The sequence below is a fragment of the Triturus cristatus genome, chromosome 4_2 (assembly GCF_964204655.1).
Source record: "Triturus cristatus chromosome 4_2, aTriCri1.1, whole genome shotgun sequence".
Taxonomy (NCBI): Eukaryota; Metazoa; Chordata; class Amphibia; order Caudata; family Salamandridae; genus Triturus; species Triturus cristatus.
The window spans coordinates 560,802,244-560,823,563 of NC_140586.1; the positions used below are offsets into that span (position 1 = coordinate 560,802,244).

At 45.3% G+C, this 21,320-nt stretch overlaps 1 protein-coding gene across 1 annotated transcript in view; it reads right to left on the reverse strand.

The window, feature by feature from the left end:
* Nucleotides 1–21,320, reverse strand: part of TMED5 (transmembrane p24 trafficking protein 5) — a 65,729-nt gene that overhangs the window by 41,166 nt on the left and 3,243 nt on the right. The window contains exon 2 of the mRNA XM_085602200.1: nucleotides 4,208–4,305. Within this exon, the coding sequence (XP_085458326.1) occupies nucleotides 4,208–4,305 (98 nt within the window). The remainder of the gene's footprint in view (nucleotides 1–4,207; nucleotides 4,306–21,320) is intronic.

Consider the following 21,320-nt stretch of genomic DNA (forward strand, 5'->3'; position numbering starts at 1 on the left):
TTTAAATAATGGGACAGACCTACACATCTGACACTCTTACAGTGCATGCACCTACATACAGGGAATGAATAAAGTCAAAAGTATGCCTGTCTTAACTACCTGTGAAGTGATAAGCTGCGTGTCTTTGTTTCCCCTCCATTGCATTTGCATCTCCAGACAGCACCGACCCAGGATCAGACTGGAACAAAAGAAGGCATTATGGCCCCTTAACTTCGGCCTTTTTCTCAGCTGAAGGTGAGAATAAAAAAAGTCCCCTCCCTCCCTGCCTGCACGTTGCTGTTGGGATTGGAAATCAGGCACCGTGCAGGCGCTACTGAACATGTCCTGGTGTCTGAAAATTACACCGAGACAAGTTCAGCCTATTTCAGTGAGGCAAAGCTTCTTGGCAGGGCGGACGGTGTCTACCCTGTGAAAATTGTGGGTGGATGCAGTCTACCCGCTGGTACTGCTGACTTGTGCCCTGGATATACTTTACACAATTAGCCAAATTGGACCTTATCCCCCAAAGGTAAGCTTTGCTCACCTGCCATGTCCCTCCAGGTGGCATTACAAGAAGTCAGGAGGCAGATTCCTAGTTCACTGTAAGCACAGACAGTCGTGCCGTTTGGCACATTAGAGCAATGTAATGTCATTAAGAGACTACATGGAACCTGGTTTGATTTTTTGGGTCAAAGCCATATCCTGGCCTGGGACATCTTGGCACTGAAAAGAGAAGCTGCTAACAGGAGGGGAGCAGTGAGAAGAATAATAGACATTCAACAAAACGACCGCTTCAAGAGCCTTGCTGAAGGCCGCGGAAAGGAATGGGCTGGCCATTCCGATGTCTGGATCTTAACCAGACTTCCTAGGATTTTTAGATGGCAAATTTTGCGACAAAAGTATCCAAATTTGGCGATCTTAAACTGCAACATTTGTGGTATTTTTTCGGCAGGTAAAGCGTGTGGTTGTCACAAAACTACCGCTCGGCCGTTGCTGGAGACTGGGAAAAGTCACTTTCTGTGACCTGGCGAAGCTCCATGCAGCAGCGCACCTCGAACAAGAGGGTGTCTGCTGCCAGAGAGTGCATATCTACATTTGAAAACTAGTCTGCGTTCGCTGCCATCAGACAGCCACGATTCCTAAGGTGCCTGCATAGGGCAGCAGTGGGCAAATAGAGTGTCGGGTATACTGGTGACTCCAGAATAGGAGCGCAGTAAGTGTGAGGAAAGGGGAGCCATGAGTGGCCTGGGATTGTTGAAGGACGGGTGTTCATCACACGGGTGGGAGAGGAGGCGGCATTTCAGATAAAACAATGTGGCATTGGGCACAAAGCTACCGACTTTGCAACTGGGGAACCAGGTTTTAGCCCCGGCATCTGTTTAACAAATCCTGTGATTCGGGGCAAATTAGGAAACCTCACCAACTCCGAAAAACTACTTATTTAATGTAATTGGAGCTCTTGGAAAGCGCATCAAGTGGCCGCTTTGATGTTCTCAGTGGCCGCACGGCTCACTGAGAACATCAAAGCGGCCGCGAAAGTGATCAGCAGGCTGCCAAATGGTGCGCGCGCCCGGCGCACATGCACTGTAGTTGGCGGCCTGAAAAGCACTCGTTTGCACTTCCAAATTCCTCTTTTCTATAGCTCTCGCCAGAGCAGCGCTAAAGCGCTGGCTCAGGCGCGACCTAACCAGAGCAGCGCTAAAGCGCTGGCTCAGGCGAGACCTAAAAAAGTATCCGGCTTAAAAACAAGCCGTCTCAAGGTTTTTGTAAAACTGTCTCTAAACCAGTTCACCCCATGACTCACTTGCACAAGATGCACCGCAAATGATAAACAATTTGTTATATAGCGCCTACTATCAGAGTCTTACTGGACTGCATACATGACTCACTTGCACAAGATGCACCGCAAATGATAAACAATTTGTTATATAGCGCCTACTATCAGAGTCTTACTGGACTGCATAATGCTGTAAAATACCAGTTGTTACCGTTAACCACTTCATTCGTCCTCCTTTGATCGACTTCGGAAGTACGAATGTCTGAGTTGGCGCTGGGGGACTCAAAACAACAATAACAACTGTTATTACTGCCTACAAACTGGATATATAGTAGAGTCTGCTATATATTTGCAGTTTTTACTATTATTGGCTGCCACAGTTACATGGCTTTCTCGCGCTGTAACTAATCGCCCTTGTTTCTAGTGTCTGCAGATATTCATCTGTGTTTGTGGTGGCCACATCTTTGGGACTGATAGCCACGTTTGAGGGAATGCCCCTTCTATTGTGTGCCAGAGGATGCCATCCCCTTTGGGCCTGATGTTTGTTGTACACAAGTGCAGAAATGGGACCGGCTTGGACGCATGCCAGCCCAGCCTCCCCACTGCAGTATACCTGTCCTGCAGGGAGGGGTCCAGCTGCAGTTCCCAGCCCGCCGACAGTCGGGAGAGAGGGTGTGCGACAGTGCAAGCTCATCTCTGCTCAGCAGTACAAACACCGTTTGCCTTCAACAGGGCAATCTGAGCAACTGAACAGAAATTATACCCCATGTATTTTACTGATACCGCCAGGCCATCTTTTCTGGAGCTGGAATACTGGGGACCGGGTGTGGCGTTACGGCGGAGCTGGCCACTTTGGAACTGGGGAGTCAGATTCGAGTGCTGGCGTCGGCTTAACACCCTCTGATTCTGGATAAATTACTCGGACTCCCCGTGACGAAAAATGAAGTGACCTTGTGCAAAGTAACTGGCCCTCGTGTAAAGCGCTCCAGTATCTCCGGGCAGAGGTCGCGCTATATAAAATTGTAAACTAATAAATATAAAAAACGTATTCGGCTTTAAGGCAAGCCGTCTCAAGGTTTTTGTAAAACTGTCTAAACCAGTTCACCCCATGACTCACTTGCACAAGATGCACCGCAAATGATAAACAATTTGTTATATAGCGCCTACTATCAGAGTCTTACTAGACTGCATAATGCTGTAAAATACCAGTTGTTACCGTTAACCACTTCATTCGTCCTCCTTTGATCGACTTCGGAAGTACGAATGTCTGAGTTGGCGCTGGGGGACTTTAAACAACAATAACAACTGTTATTACTGCCTACAAATTGGATATATAGTAGAGTCTGCTATATATTTGCAGTTTTTAGTATTATTGGCTGCCACAGTTACATGGCTTTCTCGCGCTGTAACTAATCGAGTAATAGTAAAGAATGTTTGAGTGTGCTATATATTTGCTGTTTTTAGTATTATTGGCTACCACAGTTACATGGCTTTCTCGCGCTGTAACTAATCGAGTAATAGAAGAATGTTTCAAACACTGTAATGCTATAGAAAGAAAATATACTATCCAAATTACGTATGTTCTTTACATTTAAAGGAGGTTTGTTTGAGGACATAGAAAATTGGCGTAAGTCTATTGCTACCCCGTCAGTTGTAGTAAGTGACACAACGTAAGTTCTCTGTGCAGGGGTAGGGGAGAGAGGCATGCAGGCTGGCATACGGTGAGCACTTTCGCGGCCGCTTTGATGTTCTCAGTGGCCGTGCGGCTCACTGAGGACATCAAAGCGGCCGCGAAAGTGATCAGGCAGCCTGCCAAATGGTGCGCGCGCCCGGCGCACATGCACTGTATTTGGAGGCCTGAAAAGCACTAGTTTGCACTTCCAGATCCCCCTTTTACAAAAGCTCTCGCGAGAGCAGCACTAAAGCGCTGGCTCAGGCGAGACCTAAAAAGAAATAACAATAACCGAAAATACTCATAACCACCAATTGTGCTGTGTCTCTCTGTGATGTTATCCACTTCTCTATTATTTTTCCATTTTGCATTTTCTTTTGCAATTCTCTCTTGCCCCTTAAACGTTTTGCCTCAAATTGCTGACTGAACAGTTTAAACAAATAATTATGTGTTGTATTCTCTGGTGGTGGAGTTTTGGTGTACTGGATAAAAACATTCTGCTACCAGGGAAATCGAAGAAAACAAACATTGCAACATATTTACATCGCAGCCTGGAGTGTGCTAGCCAAAGGTAGTGTGTTATTTAAGGGCAACGGAGCATTGTGTGGTTATTGAACTGCTTAAGGTGTTTACCAGCTAAAAATAAAAAAAATGAGCGTTTTTTTACTTATTACATGTGCCAACTATTTGCAAATTGCGAAGTGCTTTACTTTTGAAACTCTGCAAAAACGTTCATACTGATGGTACCAAGTTGCACTTCCCCTTCCAAGTCTACTTACGTATGCACCCCATCGGATCGCCGCTCCTCGAAAAGGAGGACCTCATTTTTGGGAGAGACAAGATAAAAGTTGACGTCCAATCCTGCACCGTCTAAAACCTGCAAAATACAAAAGTGATGGCTTTAAAAAAAGGGTCAATGCATACATTTAGATGTAAAGATACACCAAGCAACAGTAAGATTAGGAAAAGTGACAATCATGCAAGGCCGTTAAGATGTGTCGAAGCAGGCGCGCAACACCCATTGGACTCACAGGGCTTCAGCCCCCCCCGTCGTGTGTGGCAGCCCGGGATGAGACAGCTTCCCGGGCAAAAAAGCAGCCGCATCCGAGCACTTCACAGGTCTTTAAAAGACCATTTGCATGTTAATGAGGCCTCGCTCTTGTTTCACCCCTTCTAAGAGCCCCTGCAGCTCCACTCTGCCTATTGCTTAAAGTTCAGCCCCCCCCGAAATTTTTGCTCAGCCCCCCCCGAAATTTTTGCTCAGCCCCCCCCGAAATTTGGCTCTAGTTGCGCCTCTGTGTCGAAGTGATATTAGAATTATACTGCACACACCGTAGAAATGTTCATCAGTAGGAGGAAAAATAGTATGCCTTTGATATCATCACTGCTCGCCATTAGGAGGAAAACCATATTAAATGTCATCAGCTGAGGACGATGTATTATCTGTCCTGTCCCTTTATACAGAAGAAACCTGGGAGTGGATTTGGCCCTCCTGCATCCAGGACTCGAAATCAGGTTCAGTTTGGTCTCGCACAGGACGCCAAGCAACTTTGTACGTCAAGCCTAGGCAGTACAGTAAAATGCAGTCAAAATAAAATGATGGAAAGAAATGTTAGAAGAAAGGTATCGCTTAAACTGCTGTAAAAACAAGCACTGGCAAAGCTAGTAGGTCTAAATTTAATGTGATAAAGCATGCAGTGTTAGTGCATTAGAGTAAGACATGGGGGAGGGAGCCGGCAGGAGCAGAGAGGGTTATCATTGTATATTAGTCCCTCGTGCAGTTCAATAAAAGCAATGAAGTAGAGGCTGAAGCAAACAGCCACTAGCACTGGGTGAGAAATGATACCCAACTGGGCTGAGCCAAGACTTGACTGACAAAGTCTCAAGCCAATGGCTAAAAAGGCTGGTCGAAGAAAGACAGTGATTGAAAGAGACAGACCAAAGCTCACTTAAGGTAACCCCAATACCTGTATGTACTCCCCAAATCCCAATGCAAGCTTCTCTTTGTTCCTGTGTCAGTAGCTGCATCACTGTGCTGGTGCTAATTATATACCAAACCCACTGATGCCTACATTTATATTTAGCATTGATGTTCAGCTGGTGTTTTAGTGTACCTGGCTCACTCTCCAAATGTATGTCTCTCTCTGGCACAACAGTACTCCGAGCCCTTATATTAAATATTCATTTCCCCCGCCCCAGTGTCAGTGTATTTCGTGTCCCAGGGTATGTGCCTTACTGTCAAAATAAGCAGGTCTATATGAACCAGTGCAGGAATTGTCTCAATCTTGATAAAAGTTTCTACATCTCCCAGTATCAGAATATGCCCCTGTCTCGAAGACCTCCTTGTGTCAATGTATGTGTACTCCCTGACTACATATGTGTGTTCCTGTTCCTAGCTAAGTGTCTTGTTGTACCACTGTATAAGTCTCCCGGTCCAAGTGCACCTATCAGTCTTTCCCAGGGTCAGCGGGTTACTTGTCCCAGCGTAAGTTCATCTGAAGTGACTGCAACACAACATGTTTTAGCACTATGCAAAAACCTCTAACTAACTAAAAAAAAAACGAATCATTCTGTGACGGTATAACAACAGAAAAGCATAATAACGACCAGTAAATTACAAGCAGTAGCAGCAATCGCAGTAAGCTTTATGCATGAAAGATGCAAGGGCTGTGACCAGAACCGCGCATGCACACAGAGACGGTGAAGGCTAAAACAGATTGCCAGAGGCATCAAGCCTACCCATTGTCCACATCACATGTTGCAGCACCAGAAGTTTGCTTCGAGATCCTGGTCAGCCTCTAGGTATCCTTGACATGATTACTTATCGATAACCATATGGCATTATTGTAAATGTCACAGTACCACCATATAAAACATAAGCCGAAGCAGGAAAGTATTGGAAACTTTTATCCTTTCGGACTATTTGTAGTTAACATCGCCTTATGTTGACCATAATCATCTATTGCACTTCTTTTACGTTTTCAATTATCTATCTGGGGTACTTTCAATCAACGGATCTTTGACCCTAAATGCCAGAAGGGTGTTTTCATGTCACCCAATCTATAACCAAATAGGCATTAAAAGCCATCTTGTTGAGCTTTGGAGTGGTGTTCCTTACTTTGTGGCAAGTGCATTAACCGATTACGTTCACCTTAAAGTAATTTTTCTTTACATTCTCTTACTGATAAACCATTGAGCACATAAAAATAAAAAAATCAAGACTCCTATGCTGTTGGACTTAAAATGGTAGAGTAATCGGTGAAAATAACCAAGTCAACAAACATTACAAAAAAAACTCACACATGCAATCTCGGATTAAATGCACCTAAAATGAAATCAAGTAGTATTGATACGAGTGGCAGAAGTGGAGCTCATACATTTTGGTTACCTGTACATCAGTTTTACCTAAACTTACCTTTTTAAATTGCTCAACAGAGGTAAGTGCTCAGTATTATCTTTATTAATGCTCAGGGACTGCTGTAAGCATGACTTTCTCACTTTCTGATGAGAAAAGGCCCTGCACTACAGTATTCTTTATCAATATTTATTATGCAAATGGGAGGTGCACGATTCATTATAAATGTATTTAATATTAAATATCAAAGACACATTTAAGATAATTGTGGGTCCGTTCAAGTTTTTTCAAAGTATTTTTATTGGCATTTTTCCATGTAACATACAATGTGTGCTTACAACTTGATGCTACCTTAACGGCAGGATTTCATACATTATGAATACACTTAGAAGATGTCTAGCTAAGGTGGCTGGCCCGGGTTCTGGGTGCCTCCTTTGGGAGCCTGGCAATTCCACCCCAACCCCGGGAATGTAGTCCAGATCTTTACTCCCCCCATGGCAATCCCAATACTCCTGCCGGGAGATGAGCACACTTGATACTTGGGCTCTGTGTCGGCGTCTCAGCGCACGGTACCGTGCGGATCTGTAAATGCCAATCCATAAACTCTCCCCACAAACCCCAGACCAAATCAAATTTCCTGGGACACCTTTAGCTGCATATACGATGTTCTACGCCCCCATACACCCATCCAATTCCTGCAAGTCACAGACTATAAGTTGGTACAATGGATGACTACCAGTTCAGTGCGATGTCTCTCTTCGACACAATCAACCCAAGTATGCAGAAAATCAGTATTTTCCTCGGAAGGTCAATGTCCCCAGGGACCCCCACAGGAGTATAAAGTTCCCGCAGTATCACATCCCAGTAGCTCCGGATCACCAGACAGGACACCCCAATAGAGTGTGCTCGGGTTTCAGGCATCGAAGACAGGCAGGTGAGAGTATCTTCCCATCTTGTGGAGCTTGGACCTATCCAAATAGACACTATGTGGGATTTTCAGTGAAATCAGGTAGAATTGCGCCATGATGGAGACCTCCCCGGAACGCCTCAGGGGAGCCTCCCAGTCCACATCCTCCATTTCCCCCAGGTCCCATTCCCACTGCCGACGCAGGCCCCTTAGGTTGTCAGGAATATTGTTTATGATGACCTTGTGGAATGTGGGAACTACTCCCCTGTTCAATGGCTCTTTTAGCAGAAGATGTGCTAGGGGGACCAACTCCTGATGGTCTCCCCAGTCTATCCCCTCAACATGGGGGGCATGCCTAAGTTGTGTGTATTTGAATAATTTGTGCGAAAGGTCAAATTCCACTTATTGGTTCTCATATGACCTGACCGTTCCACCTTCTACGATATTCTGTATTCTGGAGATCCCTATCAAGTCCCACCTGGCAAAACCCTTTAGTCTGGGCACCTCTTTGAGCAGCAAGCTTACCCATAGAATGGTTTTAACTGAGACCCTCTCGTTCCATCCCATGTGTATGCATGCCTTGTCCCAACCCGCTAGTGCAACTCTGGCAGGAGCAGGCAGGACCTGTCTGTCTTTACCATCATAGAAGTAGTGTTCCCATGAGGGTTAGACCATGGCACCTCTGTCCAGGAAGACTGCTGGGTCTCCGGCTGAGGCATGAACCCAGTCATTAATAGTCTGAAGTTGGGAGGCCCAGTAAAATGCCCTCAGATGCAGTAGGGCAATCCCTCTATTGTACACAGATCTATATAGAGCTATCAGGGCTATCCAGGGGGGTCGACCCATCCCACAACAGTTGTCTCACCTCTATGTCCAGCTTGAGAGAGTAGGATTCAGAGATCGGGTAGGGCGTGTTCTTTATGGCAAACAGCAGTTTTAGGAGTGAGATCATTTTGCAAATGGGCACTTGCCCAAGAAGGGTCAGTGGTAGCTCACACCCACTGGCTACATCACTTCGCAGATCCATGAATGGCCTCTCCCGGTTGGCCCTCAGGAAATGCTCTGGGCTCGTAGCGATAAAGATCCCCAAGTATCTAAGGCTGTTGTCTACCTGCTGAGGGGGCTCGGACAGTAATTTCCTCGCTCTAGATTCCAAGTCGATACAGCACCGATTTGTGCCAGTTAAGTCTGCAGCCGGAGTAGCCTCTGAAGGCTCCAAAAATCTCCACGAGGGAAGTCAACCTGTTTTTGCGTTCTGGAATATAGAGAGGGACATCGTCAGTGTAGATAGAGGGAGATTGTTTACTTTTCTCATCTCGCCATGGCACCACCACCGCTAAGATCATGTTCAGATACAATCCAAGCTGTCAGGATCTCTATACACAGGGCCAAGAGGGGAGAATGGGCATCCTTGGTCTATTGGGAAGGTCTCTAATACCAGATCTTTTCTCATACCGCCGCAGTGGGCTCCGCGTACAGGAGGGCCACCCAATCGCCAAAGTGGGGCCCAAATCCGAAGCGCCGCAAAACAAGGGTCAAATATGACCAGTGGATAGAAACTATGGCCAGGGAGTCATCGACTCCTTCACTGCGTCAAGCCAGTTTTCAGTCTCATTAAATTCAGTCACGTGGACCTGATGGCATGAACCTGTTCTGCTCAAAATAGATGAATGGCAGGATGACTTTATTGAGACTACGGGTCAATATGGTTGCTAACAATTTAGTCTCGACATTAAGGAGTGAGATTGGGCAGTATGACCCACAATCTGTCTTTGGTTTTCCATCTTTATGGATTACCACAAATAATGCAGGCCCTGCGCACGTGCCTCTTTGAACATTTGCAGTAAGTGTGGGCTTGCCAACTATGCCATTCTCTTGAACACCTCAACTGGTAGCTTGTTGATCCCTGGTGTCTTTCTTCTTTGCATTGCTGCAAGTGTCTCCGTAAGTTCATCAAGCGTTAGGTCGCCATCTAGCATCTCCTTGTCTTCCTGCAACAGAGTCGGAGGTGCATCGATTCCAAAAATTGCTCCATCTCCTGGTTATCTGTCTGTGGCTGTGCTGTGTAGAGAGCACAATACTATCGGGTGAACTCCTGGGAAACTTCCCCCATCCAGCGTGCTTCTTCCTCCTTGCGACTCAGCCAGGCAAGTAAGTGCTTAGTCTTGTCCATCACATCATATAATTTCTGACGGGTAGCCTGGTATTGACTGTGGGCTGTGTCTTCCATCGTGTTTCGATATTCCTGCTTAGTGGCGGTTAGTTGCCCGAAGACACTTGCCTCGGGCAGTTCAATTACTTGCTTCTCCAATTCAGGGATTCTGCGCTCAGGTGTGACTAATTGATCTGCTTTGGCGCGGTTTTTGCATGCCACCAACGTTTGCATTTTGTCTCGCAGGACCGCCTTAAAGGCCTCCCAGATTGCGATGGGGGAGTCTACCAAGTCCTTATTCTCCTCAAAATACTTTTTTGAGTCCAGTCGTACCTGTTTGGCAGTTTCTGTACCTGGAGTTTATTTATTTATTTTTAAAGTTTTCTATAGAACGAACATGACCACCGAGGGTATCAGAGCGCTTTACAGTTTATACATCAAGAAGGATACAAGAGGTAAGAATAGAACAGCCACACGAAAAACAAAGTTAACAGTCTTGTAGAGCTCGGCGCGTTCTAGGGAGCCTTAGAAGGTAGGAATCGAAGGCAGAAGTTTCTTCATCTGTATCGTTTGCTTCCTTGAAAAGGCAGTGGAGGGATTCAGACTATGTAGTGAACAAGGCCATAGGGGTGTCATGGCACAGAACAGTATAACATTTGCAAACGGAAGCAGCGGAGGTCAAAAAGGACCAACAGATCCACAAAACAGAGTTCACAGACCTAAACCAGTGAGTGTCCTCTAGCTCTTTGGAAGCTCCCATTCCCAGGCATTAAATCTCCAAGTCCCCTCTTGCCCTGTCTCCCCAGAGTGACCAGCAGTGGCAAGTGATCCGAGATACCCAGAGCAAAATATTCTACCTCTCATATGGCAGGGTGTTCCCCTATGGGCGTGAGCAGGTAATCTGGCCCAGAGATTGTCCCTCTGGCTCCTGAGAAATATCCACAGGGTGACAAAGTCTCTCAGGGTTGGCAGTCCCAGTGCCCTAGCAAACTGGGGCAGGGGGAAACATTGCGGGTCCTGATTTGTCAGCGCCCTCGTCCTGTCTAGGTCTTGTGCTATAATGTCACTGAAGTCCCCACCCACTATAGGGAGAGTATCGCCTGCTTCCAGAAGTATAGGACCTTTTTTCTCCAGTGTGTCTAGTTGTAGGATGGGCGTTTACATTAGAGAGAGTCTATCCCTGTGTGGCCCAAGTCTCCTGTAACCCAAGGATGGTCCTACTAGGGTCCATCCAGACCATGGTGGTTGTGAAAGTGGGGGTGGGGTGTCTTTCTGGCAGGTATGGTAATTCTCCTGGATCCCCGGGAGAATCACGCATTCCAGAGGGACATGTATTGGCCTGACCCAGAAACCTACATTCTGTCCCCAACAGGTGGGTCTACTGCAGAAAACACTGTCAGGTGCAACTAGTTTAAGGTATTGTGCCACAACACCCAATTTAATTTTGCTCCCCATGCCATTTACATTCCAGGTGATTATTTTGAGACACCAAACCCCTTGCTCAGTGATGATACGGGCATGATTCAACTTCCAGCCCCAGGATCATTTTCTCAGTCTCCACCCTCAGCTCTAACTACCAAGTGCCTATGCAGCACTACCTGCCCGTCTGCTCACTAAATGAGAAACTACCTCTAAAACCTCTCCCACATCCGGTCTGTCTAAGTTTTGGATGTGCATTTATGAAACACTCAGCCATTATAAGATCTAGAAACAAATACAAGTTACTTTCAACAGTGAAACAAAGCATGTAAAATATTTTTTTACAAAAAAAACACTTTTAAGGAGAACTATTGTCGGTCGGTCACATTGCCAATGTCCATCTAAGCAGGAATCGATTCTACATCTCTGATTATTTGCCGTCATGTCTGTTATTTGTTAGCTCTTAGTACCGGAACCCTTCTGAATTATGTGAAAAAACAGTAAATTATACTTGCAACCATGTTGTATATGTATGGATAGCGGGTGATATTTACCTTTCTTGCTGGGGTACTAAAAACAAACTCTTCTCCCAATCTCTCTTTAGACTTAGTTTAATTTACTTGTTTAACTAAAATTTTGTACATTCATGAATATGATATGTCACCATAACAGTGCACACATAGGAGATTAACACCATGGCCAAGGACCTCAAAAACTGCTTGCACATCTTTAAAGAGGACGAACGTCAGGGCGGAGTTTAGGTGCAGACCAAGATGACTGCAACCTAGAGCAGCTCTGTGTTCATGGCTCACGGGGAGTGAGAACCGTGCACCGCTGATGGCTGAATTTGGGTCACTGACCTGGAAATGAGCTACTATGTCCTGTGAGCTAACGATCCTTCCTAGAAGGGGACCCATTTCCACACCGGAGGGGATTTTAAGTAGCCGCATCTAAAGCCGCGGACTTCAAGTAGGTGGCGCCGATGTGGGAGCACCATCCGGGTGTTGAGTGTGTACACATCTGGCCTAGGCAGCTTTGAGACACTGAGGCTTCGCCCGAACCCTGCTTCATTGAAATGAGAGTGCCGAGATGTTGCTGGAGGGAGCTGCACAGCTTCAACGTGTGTAGTCCAGAGTGAGATCAATCCTGGCCCTCCCCACGCTGGCACGTCTCTCATATTGGGCGGACTGTGCCTAAGCCCAGAGGGCATAAAGACACTACACAGATCTGCCTTAGCAGAAGCAATGGCAGCAGTTGCCTCATGGTGATTCAGTGTGGGGGCAGTGTAAGAGGTTGAACCAGCAACATTCCTCTTTCGTCAAGGTATCGCCCAGTGTCAGATCATTTGAGGCAGCAAAAAAGAAAATGAGTACAGATGGATTTTTTCATTTGGCATTGCATTCGAGATGGGTAATCGATCTCATCAATTCACAGATTTAGAGACAGTTGCCCATAAACTCGGGGTTCTGATCGATGACTCTACCCTGCTTAGAGACTAACTCCCTAAGTTATTGACATGGTGACTGCCTCGAGTACAAAGGAAAGAGAGCCACAATGTGATAAAAACCCCATGGCCAATATCTCAGAAGAGACTGAAATTAGACCGGAACAATGACACCCCTCACCGAACTAGCGAATCACATGATTATTGATTATCTAGTGTTGGACACTCGGCTAAGACACTCTGCCGTGCAGTAATACAAGCTATGAAAGATACTACTGCCCTGCGGATCTACCCCAAGGTACTGACTATCAAGACCTCCGTAAGATGACCCATTATCACCAGGAGGTAGTGGAGGAGATGCTGAAAATTGGCCAGTCGCTTCCAGTGCACCATGAGACAATCAGACTTTCGATTTCTTCCTAATTTGTTAATTTTTTTTGTTATATGAAGTAGGGGGGGGGGAACGTTGGATACAGGTAGTTTACTATGCTTTCTAAAACCACACTTTATACCATTTTACTGCTCATTATTGGAGACAAGAGTAAGGTACCCAATGGAACAGGTCTAGATGAGACCGTACATGCGTTTATGCACTCTCATGGTTAAGGTTATATCCCTAATGTGAAGGGACTAAATGTCCCTATGAAGCACGGTAAAATATGGCAACTCATGGTAATGGGGGAACTATGATATAATTGCTCTACAAAAAACGCCTCTGAGACATTCGCAAAAGTTTCATGTCTACAAAGATAAAAAGCAAAAACAATAAAGAAGGCAGATTTCTCTTTGTTAAAGGTTCGATTGAGAGAAAACTCCTTACTCTGGCTTTGATTTGTGCACCGAACTCAGGACAGGACGATTTTATTTACAATAACCTACATCAGAAAGTTTTGCTGTAGGAGACATTGTCCTAATGGGTGACTTCAATGTGGTTTTAAACCTGCTAAGGGATAGACCGGGGGCTAGTACTTAGGATTCGAGAGACTTCACAAAAAAATGTTTTAACAAATTCTGAGTGCTAGGACTACATGATATTTGGAGAGAACACCATGAGGAAGACAACCTTTATACATTATTTTCAAATTTACATATAACATTCGCAAAAATAAATTATATATTTCTCTCCTCTCCCCTTACACAACTAATTTCCCAAACTAATATTGGCACGATTGCAATCTCGAATCAAGCCCCGATAAGTGCAACGTTGACCTGGAGGGAGGCCCCCAGGGGTGGTAACTGGTGGACCTTTCATCCTTCACTGTTAACGGACCCAGTTCTCCGGGACAAAATTAAAACCCATATAGCAACTATTTTTAAGATACTGACACACTAGAAACCTTGATGGATCTTTTTTGATATACCCTCAAAGCAGTCCTTATGGGAACTGCATATGCAAAGTAGCCTAGCTTAAAAAACTTTGACGACAATAAAGGGAAAAACTAGAGGTAGAACAAAAAAATGGAAGAAACGTAACATAGGGCATCCCATACACACCAAAAGCATAGGACTCTCAGTGCCCTTCAGGGACAAATAAGAACCTTAAGTACTAACACAACAGAACTCCCCTTACTAAAATGTTAAAATGCATACTTTGCCCATCGAAATAAAGTAGGTCCTCACCTGGAACGCCTATTCAGAGGAAAACAAGAAAAAGCCTGTGCAAAGGACACCTTACTTAACAATGGTGCAAGAGTTTTCAAAGAGGAGGATACATTGGCAGTCTTCTACTCCTTTGATTATTGCTTCTCTACTGCATAGGGTCTATTGGGCAGTATCCAAAATGGTTATGTAGACATGTGCTAAAACCACCTAGAACCACCCCTCAACACTATGAGGAACTTAAAGAGCATATAAACGAGGAACAGATTAAACAACTGATGTAGGCCCTTAAGTTAAATAAAGTCCATGGACCGAATGGCTTTAGTGGAATCTTTTATAAACATTTTGAGGCACACTGTTCTACTATAACTCTTTTGCAACTAATAAAAAAGTGAACCCTTTGATGAACAAGGCTACCATTACCCTTTTACATAAACAAGGAAAAGATCTGGACAGATATGCATCTTGTAGGCCCATAGCACCCCTGAATATAGACACAAGATTTGTACTAAAATCGTGGCCTCCTGTCTTGAATCAATCATGCCATTACTCATACACCCAGAGTTCATGGTTTCCTGGTGCAGAAAAAGCTTCTGACCAGGAGGACTGGGGTACCCTGGCCCAGGTTCTAGAAAAGGCAGGTGCTGGCCCAAAGCCTTGATCCATGGCCTGTCAGGTTACCAAACCCTAATTTCATGCATTCTATAGAATAGCTACATGTCTGCACCTTTTGCACTGAGCAGAGGTACACACCAAGGCTGTCCCCTATCCCCTTTACTTACTGCACTAAGCGTTGCACCCTTTGCATCTCATATTCGGGCAGACAGGGGAATGTCTGGCCTATTCTATTAACACAAACTTATGATTAAGGCTTCCAGTTTTCCGATTTTTATAGATAAATACAGACAGAAAATAATCTATTTTCTGTCTGTATTTATTTTTAAACGTGGAAAAGTACAGAAAATGTTGCTTCTTGTGTTACTCCGTGTTATCCTCGCTAAGCAGACAGACACCATGCGGATTTAAAAACAGAATGCGACTCCTTTAAATACAGACATATGTTAACATATATTTGTGTATAATGCTAATATTTACCTGCCGGTGTAGTATTTTGTTATATAGGCTGCTGAATTTGTTGAAATGTGACATGCAAAGTATGAATGCATGTTTATCTGGTAAATAAAAGGTAGAAATATAAAAAAATTCGACTCCATATATTCTTAAAACATAAAACTAATAAGGATAATTTGCCAATTAAATGGTGAAAAAATAAATATGGATAAATACAGACAGAAATATATATTTTTTTAAATACCATAAAACCAGGAGCCCTACTTATGATGTTCGCTGATGATGTATTAACCCTTATGGATCCAGAGAAATCCCTCCCAAAATTGCAAACTCACTTAGAGATTTATGATGGGGTGTCAGGTTACAAAATAAATAGAACTAAATTCGAGATCCTCAACCTCACTCTGCCACAAGAGATCATAGCGAGAACTCGAAAGACCAATAGGTTTAGGTGGGTGGATAAACATATCACCTATTTGCGAATTACAATTTCTGCAGACCTATTTCACTTATTTGAGCTTTTTTTTTTTGATAAACAAATTTTATTCATTTTACAAAAGGAATGCACCAGCCATATCACATTATACTTCAACAATCGGGAATTACAGTCACAGAATCCCCGCCCCCAACATACAGATGATAATGAGACAAAGAAACGGTGGAGCCACCCAGCTCCGTCCTGACTAGACCATCCCCCCCAACCACTTCCCCCAAATTCTGCGATATCTCTTGGGGCAGCCACGTGCTGCGTACATAATTTTCTCCTGCGTGGCACACCAGTCCACCCCACTCCACCAACGTCCCACGGTGGGGGGATCCGGGCACTTCCACAAGGCAGCAATGTCTCTCTTAGCAACCGCCATGGCTGTATTAAAGAACAGTTTGTCATTTCGTGACCCATCCAGCCCGTCGGTGATGCCCAGGATCGTGTGCTTAGGGTCATGGGGAACCCTCCACCCCAGAACCTCCGAGAGCTCGATCTCGATGCCCTCCCAATATCCCGCTAGGAGGGGACAGGTCCACACCATGTGCAGGAAGTCTGCGGGGTCGTGGCCACACCTGGTACAGGCGGAGGACGGGCTAAGCCCTGCGCAGTGAAGACGAACAGGGGTAAGATACGCGGCATGCAGATAGTAAAGTTGCACCAAGCGCAACCGAGCAAAGGCACTGACCAGCCTTGGGGCCATAAGGGCTTCTCGCCAGTCCTTTTCCTCCAAGGGGCCTACCCAGACCTCCCATTGCGCCCACAGTCTGTCCAAGGAAGTCGGGGTGTTATTAATCAATGTACGAGAAATACGGGAAATGCCACCCTTCCCCAGGTCCCCGAACATAATCTGTGCTTCAGGTGGGCTATGGTCAGGGAGTCGTGTGCCCGTCGTTAGGTGTGAGTGGAGGGCATGTCGCAGCTGAAGGTAGCGAAAGAATTGTGAGGGATGCAGCGAGTATCGGGCCTGGAGATCTTCAAAGGATCGCATATGATCCCCCCCCCCAAACATCCCCCAGCTGGGAAATGCCTACGCAGTCCCAGGCCTCGAAGCCCGGACACCTCCCTGAGCTAGGTCCCCCGCCACAAGGGCGTACAGCGGGTCATCGTGTGCGTCCAGCCGGTGTGCCGCAATGCAGCCCGCCAGGCCAGTAGCACGGAACGTGTCACCTCTGGAAGACAAGATGGAATCGGGGTCCCATAGAGAAAGGAGTGTAGTCTGTCCAGGCCTAGATCCCCCAGCTCAAGCCTGTAGGCCGGGTCGGACCACCCCCCATTAAACCAGTCATGTATGGAAAGGGGTCGGGTGGCAAGATAGTAGAGGTAGAGGTGAGTCATCCCCAAACCCCCGTCGAATGAAGGGATCCTGCAGGGACTGAACGCCAATCGGGACCTACTTTTCCTCCATAGGAACTTGGTGATGAAGCCATCCAGCGTATGGAACCAGGCCCTGGGGAAACACACAGGGGTATTTTGAAGTATGTACAGGAAGCGGGGGAGCACCATCATTTTGAAGAGAGCCACCCTCCCCATGGGGTTGAGGAATGCCACCGCTGGAGATCCGCCCTGGCTCGCTTCACCAGAGGAGTGACGTGGAGGGCCCAGCTGAGTTCGGGCAGTAGGGTAACCCAAATCCCCAGGTATTTGAAAGATTGACGGCGCAGAGGTATGGTGGACTGCCAATCAAAGCATTCCCGGGAGAGGTGCAGGGGGACCAGGACCGACTTATCGGGATTCAAACGGAGGCCTGTTCGAAGGATGACAAGATACGAAGACAATGGGGACCCGACTGGGCAGGATCTGCCAGATAGATAAGAACGTCGTCTGCATAGAGGGCAATTTTGTCTGGCTCGACGCTGGGCCATTCCCATCCCCGCATCAAGGACGCCAGTGGCTCCATCACTAAAGCAAAAAGCAGGGGGGAAATGGGGCAACCCTGCCTCGTTCCCCTGCAGACCGGGAAGGGCTCCGACAGGACCCCGTTGACTAGGACCCGAGCCCGCGGGAGGGCGTACAGGACCTTGACCATGGCCCGAAAGCGAAGGCCAAGTCCCATTGCCTCAAGAACATCGTGAAGGAAGCCCCAATCCACAGAGTCGAAGGCCTTCTCGAAGTCTACCAGGAGTAGCGCGAGGTAAGGAGTGAGGAGGTGGCGGCGAGCCAAGGCGGAATGCAGCCTACGGAGACCATGTCGGGTGCCACGGGAAGGCATAAACCCACACTAATTGAGGTGGACCAACGTAGACAGATGGGGCCTGAGCCGCTGGGCAAGGATGGTGGCAAACAGTTTAACCTCAGTATTAATGAGGGAGATAGGGCGATAATCCGCACACTGCGGCGAAGGGGGCTGGGACTTCGGAATGACCACAATAGTGGCGATATCCGTTTCTTGGGGAAAGGAGCCCTTCTCCACGGCCTTCTGAAATAACGCGTCTAAATGAGGGAGGAGAACGTCCCGGTAGTGGGCGTAATACTCCTGGGGGAGGCCATCAGGGCCCGGAGTATTGCCAGAGGAGACAAGAGCGATAGCATCTCCAATTTCTTCGCGGGAAATAGGACGGTGCAGGTCAGTTTGGACGGTGGCATCTAGCCGCGGAAGGCGGCCGCCCTCACCGTCCATCAGAGCCGCCAGGGAGAGGGTCGGGGCCCGGGCCCCGTAAAGCCTGCGGTAGTAGGTAGCAAAGAAAGGTAGACTAGAAAAAATAGACTCCAGAATGTATATTTAAGCACCCTACCACTACGACCCCTCAAACTTGGGATGAAATTAATAATAAATTGTACCAGACTACATATCCCTCGTCCCACACACCTATTTATTTTAACCCATCTTTTACACAAGTGCTAACTCAGGCCTTTTGATCCTTGGCATAGAGAATACTATCTTAGAGTGAACAACATGTACCTCAAAGGCTGTGTTAAATAATTTCTAGACTGTAAAAAGTGTTTAAACTGAATGAACATGAGAGGCTGCCTTATGCTCAATTAAGACACTGGGTGACACACCCAAGCATTAAAGATGCCGCAACACAAGAACCCACACCAATGGAACTTTTTAAACTCATCATGGCTCAAGAGCAGCGATTTCTTCTCTCTATCAAGTAATACTTTTAGAGACACTGTCACCCATACATCCTTATGAGAATAAGTTGCAAACACTTATGGTAAGGAAATTCATAGGGTAACAATGGACACAAGTATGACGTGATTTAATTAAAACTTCACACAGTACTCTAAGCAAAGAAGCTAATTATAAATTACTAAACTGGTATATGCACCCGATTAAACTACTCAAGTTTTTTGCCAAAATGAGCCAGCTGTTTTGGAGAAAGCGTGATAATTTGAGAGATGTACAGCATATATGGCGGCCATGCATCAAGAAACAGCCCTTCTGGACAGACGTTTTGAACAACCTCAGGGCCATACTGGGATATCTCATACCTGAAGACTTTTCATTTAAATTATTTGGAGTTGCACTTCAGAGGCTACAATACCAATCAAAGGGGAATAGAATCCTCCTCTGAAAATGCTTAGGTGCAGCAAAGACCACTTTAGTGGCCGCATGGAAGAAGATGTCATCCAATGGTATGCCTAGCTTTGGCACCATATGGACATGGAGAAGCTCACCAGGAATCTATCCGATGATGCTAAAAACTGTGAATTTATGTTGGGAACCTTTACTAAATGCTCTATCCAAGGGAGCCCTGTGAAGGCCTGCACGCCTAGAGTGAAATCTCATAACTGCTTAGAGAGAGACAGAGAGAGAGAGAGAGTGTTACCCAACAACTGTTGATATGTATTTATAGGGCACATACAGATTCCAACACTCAATATTTATGAATCGTAGAAAACTGAAATGACAACTACTGGCAACGTGTATTATGGGTGGTAATACGCAGGTTGAACTTATTTGGAAACACCTTCGGGGGGGGGGGGGGGGGTCAGTCAAGAGTTGGAGGGAAATGTTGGGAGGTTATTTTTCCATGATTATGCAAAAGTTAAGTTTTGTACAACAGTTAACAAGGGTCCTATTTGCTTTTGTAATTATGTAAGTGTATCCCCTTCTGCTGTGATAGTAGATACATTGTGAAAACCAATAAAAAATATTGTGGTTGAAAAAAAACCGAAAAAAGGTCAATTCTCACCTTAGTAAAGTCTGAATACACGCATTAACAGGTAAGAGCAAATCAGGCAACTTTCGCAGAGCCTCGGAGCTGTATGGGTGTTTCATAGGAACATATATACTTAGAACAGACATCACACAAAAATATGATTCTTACTTGCATAAGGAAGAGAAATTACCGTAACATGAAAATATAGTGTAAATGTGGCTAAAAAAACAGGAAGAAAATGACAATGAATAGGAAAAAAGCATTGCAAAGTAATTAACTGGCCCACTAGCCCTCGCTCTGTAGTGCAGTTCTTTTTAGATGAATGTGATAAGGAAACATGTTACAGTACAAAAGAGCCAACGTCTGAAGCGAGAGGACTCACTGCACCATACTGTATGCTGTGGAGGGCGGAAGCAAAATGTGAATGACAGCTTAACAGGCTAATGGACGAAGAGGGCTGACCCAAAGCCCCTCTATGTATGTATAGATGTATTCATTTTTAATTCTTGCCTCAAGACAGCTTTAATAAAGCTTCAAATAAAAAATCATTAATAAAAAAATACACAATATATACATACGTAGAGATGCTGTGGGTCAGCACTCGGACAGCCTCTTTGTCCATTGGTCAATATATTCAACTGTCATTCACATTTTGCTCCAGCCTACCACAGCATAAAGCATGGGAATATGGGTCAGATCACTTCTGCCACTGGCGCTTCTGCATTGCGAATGACAGCTTTTAACTAATCAAATGGACACATCTGCCTAAAAAGAAGTGCCTTTCAGTACCAGGGCTGTAACCATTCTGTGTTTAATCTATGTTGTCGAATTAAAATCATTCAAAGTCAAAAGTTACTTTTCTTTGTGTCACTAAGTATTATATTTTTTAATGATATGCTCGGAAACAAAAACCGGTTTCTACACCTGTAGTAAGTACATCTGCATGTAAGTAGGCACCCATAGTGTTATATTAAAAATATAAGCTTGCTTTTAAAGATTTTTATTACAAGCATATCGTCCTCCTATTTAGACACCATGTATTCTTTTTTCCTGTGGCATGTGATTGCAATAACATTTTTACAAAAAATTATTACACAAGATTCCTAAGGCCAGACCAAATGTCTTTGCTAACACTTATGCTTTATGTTTATCTTTTATTACATGAAATTGAGGAGACCCAAAGACGTCTCTTAGGAATTATTGTTACATCTTGAAACTAGTTTATCAAATTAATGTTTTACAGGTATTTTTCTTTTGGAGGGATTTTTCATTAAACAATAGAATTCCCCTTGCTTAGTCTCTGTAGGCCAAGTCAAAAGCAGATATCATAACATGTATGCTGCAATTCTAGC